Below are 6023 nucleotides of genomic sequence, written 5' to 3'. Positions count from 1 at the left end.
TCTAGGAGATTACGGGAAACCAAGCGAGTACGTGGCCAAGAGACCGAGAAAACCAAACCGCTAGGAGATACGGGAAACAACCGGTCTAGGAGTACGGGAAACAACCGGCTTAGGAGATACGGGAAACCAACCGGTCTAGGAGGATAGGGAAACCAAACCGGTTTCAGAGATACGGGAAACCCAAACCGTCTAGGAGATACGGGAAACCAACCGATCTAGGAGATCGGAACGACTAAATTGACGGGAAACCAACCGGTCTAGGAGAAGAAACCGGTCTGAGACGGGAAACCCAAACCGACTAGCATTAAGATCTACTCGTTGGAAAAGGGCTAACAGCTGGTAGCGTTAGGGCTTGGTAACTAGTTTAGCTAGTCTTGGGCGCTGACCCCCGCAGATTCTTAGATTTAACATTCATTCAAACACACATCCCAAAGCTCACAAAACATGATTCTAGGAGCTTAATAGAAAACATCTCTCTTTACTGCCAGCTTAAAGGGAACGTGACAGTACTCTTAAAGGCAAAATGTGTTACTACGCCGATACACATTTCGGCAAAGAAAGATTTGCATTATTCAATACAGTGTACTAAATCAACCTATTTCACATGCATTAATGGGTCTGTTTTAATTGAGTTGATGAGTGTAGATTAATGCAAATCTTTTTTAGGGACACCATTCTGAAGAAATGTTTGTGGAAATCCCAGTGGTGGAAAAAGTACCCAATTGTCATACTTGAGTTAAAGTATAGATACCTTAATTCTTTAAGTAAAAGTGAGTCACTCAGTAAAATACTACTTGAGTAAAAGTCTAAAAGTATTTGGTTTTAAATATACTTAAATATCAAAAGTAAAAGAATAAAACATTTCAAATTCCTTATACTAAGCAAAGCAGACGGCAGCATTTTCTTGTTTTGAAAATGTATGGATAGCCAGGACCACACTCCAACACTCAAGACATCATTTACAAAACATGCATTTGTGTTAAGTGAGTCCGCCAGAACATACGCAGTAGGGATGACCAAGCGTTCTCTTGATAAGTGCGTAAATTTCACACTTTTCCTGTTCTGCTAAGCATTCAAAATGTAAAGAGTGCTTTGGGTTGTCAGGGAAAAATGTATGGAATAAAAAGTACAATATTTTCTTTAGGAATGTAGTGAAGTAAAATTTGTGACAAATATAAATAGTAAAGTACAAATACCCAGAAAACCTACTCAAGTAGTAGTTTCAGGTAATTTTACTGAAGTACTTTACACCACTGGAAAGTCCAGTCGTTATCTTCATATCATATGAATGATCATTGTAGACTTGTAAGTATATTCATCAGACAACAACCGCAAATAGGTGATGTTTCACCACCACAACTCCAACAAGTCAGCTCCTCAGTCACTCTAACTGGCCCCATACCCCCCACAGACGTACCAGGAGATGCCTTACATAACATCAATATACAAATGTTAGCTATAGTGATATCCATGTTAGTTATGTTCAATCAGAGAATATGTGAATTCAGAGCTTAGTGTTTAACTGTGATTATCTGAATTGTAATCAATAGTTATGTCTATGGTATCATGGAACATAGTTAGTCTTACTGGTATATGTGAATCATAGTTAGTGTACTGATATTGAATCATAGTTAGTGTACTGGTATTGTGAATCATATTAGTTACTGGTATGTGAATCATATTAGTGTACTGTATTGTAATATAGTTATGTATGATATGAATCATATTTGACTGTATATAGTGAATCAAGGTAGTTACTGGTATATGTTGAATCTAGTTAGTTACTGGATCATGATGGAATCATAGTTAGTGTACTGGTTATGTTGAATCATAGTTAGGTACTGGTATATGGATCCATTAGTTATGTACTGGTATTGTGAATCATAGTTAGTATACTGAGGTATATATAGTACTGTATAGTAATCATAGTTAGTGTACTGTATGTGTGAATCATAGTAGTGTCTAGTGGAATATTAGCTACTGGTAGTGTGAATCATAGTTGTGTACTGGATGTAGAATCCCGCGTTAGGGGTCAGACTTTAGGTATTTTATTTTCTGATGTAATCTCAGCCTCATACTTAAACGTCACAATATCACATGATGAGGGTGTGAAAGCCCCAGTCCATAATCCCCTCTCACACAGTTCAATCCTTCATCTGGATCCACAACAAAACATTCATCAAAAGGACCCTTATAACACACCCACACCTCCCRTCACAGGTTCARACACATCAGACAGCCTCAGCCTCACATCCTTTATTCAGTGAACTGGTCTACATTCCACAGCTGGGATGGTGRTGCCTTCCTTCCTACAGACGTCTTCAAAAACATGACAAAAGATATTCAAAATGGAAAAGAGATTGCTGGACACTGKTGATTTAATATGCATAGACCTTCACTTTATGGACTTCCCTGTCTTCACATTCTCTTTTTCTGTTGTAGTAATAGAATGTGTTGTCTCGACGCTGAAGCTTCTTCACAAACCCWGTCTCAGGCCACCTGTCGATCTAAGACAAAGAAGCAATGCCATAGTGACACATTCATCTAGTAGTGAACCAACTGTCAGTGGCAATGCTTTTAMRCAGTGATAAGGATTKATTTAAGTTGTTTACCAAGTCAACTTGCTTTACTTGTTTGTATTCCAGTTCATCTCTGTAGCCTGCCTGTTGGAATCTGTATAAGTTCTCCACCTCGTCAGTCCATTGTTTGGCTCTGCTCATGGACTTTGGCGTTGCGTTGCCATCTAAGTAGGCTGCACAAGACATTGTGCTGCAGAGAGGATGTCCACAGGCGACCTACAGGAGCAAATAGTGGGCTCAGTTAGACAAGTTCAAATATCTCTATATACTGACATGACAGTCATGGACACTGAAATACATAWAGGAAAACTAAATAAACAATAAAACACAATTTAAAAAGAATGGCAATTACATAGTAGGTTATATGGGGAGGGGCATCCTGAATATGAATTAGGTGGCAGAAGTAGGGTATYGCTGATTTTCTATTTCTCTCCGTCCTCCTGTCCTGGGGGATAGAGAGCAGATGGGTGCAGCAGGTGGTTCTGCATGTCACTTGTCAGATAGCCAGTCTCGGTACAGGAAATTGTAGAGGGGAGAGCAGGCAGAACTGCTCTCTTAATTCTTACACACTAACCATCTTATTATAATAAGAAATAAAAACATTTCAAATTCCTTATACTAAGCAAAGCAGACGGCAGCATTTCTTGTTTTGAAATGTATGGATAGCCAGGACCACACTCCAACACTCAAGACATCATTTACAAAACATGCATTTGTGTTAAGTGAGTCCCAGAACATACGCAGTAGGGATGACCAAGCCGTTCTCTTGATAAGTGCGTAAATTCACACTTTTCCTGTTCTGCTAGCATTCAAAATGTAAAGGATGCTTTGGTTGTCAGGGAAATGTATGGAATAAAAAGTACAATATTTTCTAGGAATGTAGTGAAGTAAAATTGTACAAATATAAATAGTAAAGTACAAATACCCAGAAAACCTACTCAAGTAGTAGTTTCAGGTAATTTTACTGAAGTACTTTACACCACTGGAAAGTCCAGTCGTTATCTTCATATCATATGAATGATCATGTAGACTTGTAAGTATATTCATCAGACACAATACTTAACCCAAATAGTTGTAGTGTTTTACCCACCTGCTAACTGTCATACCAGTTCAGCTCTCAGTCCACTCGATACTGGGCCCCATATCCCCACAGGAGTATCCGAGATGCACCTTTACATAACATTCATATACAAATGTATGTTTATAGAATAACCATGAATGTCATGCAGCAGAATATGTGCTCAGCACCTCTATTGTTGTTGGATACTGTGAATGTGAATCATAGTTAGTGTACTGTATGTGTGAATCATAGTTAGTGTACTGGTATATGTGAATCATAGTTAGTGTACTGGTATATGTATATAGGTAGTGTACTGGATGTGTGAAATCATAGTTAGTGTACTGGTATATGTGAATCATAGTTAGTGTACTGGTATATGTGATCATAGTTAGTATGTACTGGTATGTGTGAATCATAGTTATGGTACTGTATGTGTGAATCATAGTTAGTGTACTGTGTATATGAATCATAGTAGTGTACTGGTATATGTGAATCATAGTTAGTTACTGGTATATGTGAATCATAGTTAGTGTCTGGTATATGTGAATCATAGTTAGTGTACTGGTATGTGTGAATCATAGTTAGTGTACTGGTATGTGTGAATCATAGTTAGTGTACTGGATATGTGAATCATAGTTAGTGTACTGGTATGTGAATATCCCCGTTAGGGGGTCAGACTTTAGGTGAATCATAGTTAGTGTACTGGTTGTGAATATCGTTAGGGGTAGATGTTAGGGAATCATAGTTAGTGTACTGGTATGTGAATATCCCCGTTAGGGGTCAGACTTTAGTGAATCATAGTTAGTGTACTGTATGTGAATATCCCCGTTAGGGGTCAGACTTTAGTGAATCATAGTTAGTGTACTGGTATGTGAATATCCCCGTAGGGGGTCAGACTTTAGGTATTTTATTTTGTTGTGCTAATCCCAGTCCTCATACTAACGTCACAATATCACATGATGAGGGTGTGAAAGCCCCAGTCCATAATCCCCTCTCACACAGTTCAATCCTTCATCTGGATCCACAACAAAACATTCATCAAAAGGACCCTTATAACACACCCACACCTCCCTTCACAGGTTCATACACATCAGACAGCCTCAGCCTCACATCCTCTTATTCAGTGAACTGGTCTACATTCCACAGCTGGGATGGTGTTGCCTTCCTCTTACAGACGTCTTCAAAAACATGACAAAAGATATTCAAAATGGAAAAGAGATTGCTGGACACTGATGATTTAATATGCATAGACCTTCACTTTATGGACTTCCCTGTCTTCACATTCTCTTTTTCTGTTGTAGTAATAGAATGTGTTGTCTCGACGCCTGAAGCTTCTTCACAAACCCTGTCTCAGGCCACCTGTCGATCTAAGACAAAGAAGCAATGCCATAGTGACACATTCATCTAGTAGTGAACCAACTGTCAGTGCAATGCTTTTATTCAGTGATAAGGATTAATTTAAGTTGTTTACCAAGTCAACTTGCTTTACTTGTTTGTATTCCAGTTCATCTCTGTAGCCTGCCTGTTGGAATCTGTATAAGTTCCCACCTCGTCAGTCCATTGTTTGGCTCTGCTCATGGACTTGGCGCTTGCGTTGCCATCTAAGTAGCTGCACAAGACATTGTGCTGCAGAGAGGATGTCCACAGGCGACCTACAGGAGCAAATAGTGGGCTCAGTTAGACAAGTTCAAATATCTCTATATACTGACATGACAGTCATGGACACTGAAATACATATAGGAAAACTAAATAAACAATAAAACACAATTTAAAAAGAATGGCAATTACATAGTAGGTTATATGGGGAGGGCATCCTGAATATGAATTAGGTGGCAGAAGTAGGGTATAGCTGATTTTTCATTTCTCTCCGTCCTCCTGTCCTGGGGGATAGAGAGCAGATGGGTGCAGCAGGTGGTTCTGCATGTCACTTGTCAGATAGCCAGTCTCGGTACAGGAAATTGTAGAGGGGAGAGCAGGCAGAACTGCTCTCTTAATTCTTACACACTAACCATCTTATACCGAAAACATTTTACCTACATATTTCTTAAGCTGATTTCAGTTTTAATATTCGTGCCGAAACCAATCAAATTGAATTTGCACAGTTGACACTAACGTCACACAAAAGTACAGTAGCTAGCTAGCTAACGCCAATATTTGAATTAAACTTGCTAGCACTAGCTTCAGGCGATGGTAGATATAATATAGAAGTCACAGTTACGAAATTAGACTGAATCTGGCTAGCTAGCTATACATATTTCTCAATTTGATTAGCTAATATCACATGTTACTTACAGCTGTATCGGGCAAGACTCACAGTCCCAAGAGTATGATGAGGTAGCTTGTCTTTAGTTTGCCTAGCAACCCAAATGTTCCTTCTTCTTCCT

The 6023-nt window shown here is 39.0% G+C and overlaps 1 protein-coding gene across 2 annotated transcripts; it reads right to left on the bottom strand.

Annotated features, from left to right (window-relative positions):
* Positions 1 to 2241: 2241 nt before the first annotated feature.
* On the bottom strand, positions 2242 to 5985 carry meig1 (meiosis/spermiogenesis associated 1). 2 transcript variants are annotated; one of them, XM_023970262.2, is made up of 3 exons: positions 5932 to 5985; positions 2613 to 2795; positions 2242 to 2507 (listed from the first exon to the last, which is right to left on the bottom strand). In XM_023970262.2, exons 2-3 carry the CDS (start codon positions 2763 to 2765, stop codon positions 2379 to 2381), a joined length of 282 nt encoding a protein of 93 aa, XP_023826030.1. In that variant the 5' UTR covers positions 2766 to 2795; positions 5932 to 5985; the 3' UTR covers positions 2242 to 2378. The 2 variants fall into 2 exon arrangements, with proteins under 2 accessions (XP_023826030.1, XP_070290933.1); XM_070434832.1 differs by lacking the exon at positions 5932 to 5985 and adding an exon at positions 2932 to 3040.
* Positions 5986 to 6023: the final 38 nt, after the last annotated feature.

This window comes from Salvelinus sp. IW2-2015, linkage group LG25 (genome assembly GCF_002910315.2).
Source record: "Salvelinus sp. IW2-2015 linkage group LG25, ASM291031v2, whole genome shotgun sequence".
NCBI classification, from domain to species: Eukaryota; Metazoa; Chordata; class Actinopteri; order Salmoniformes; family Salmonidae; genus Salvelinus; species Salvelinus sp. IW2-2015.
This window is presented reverse-complemented; position numbering and strand designations above follow the sequence as displayed.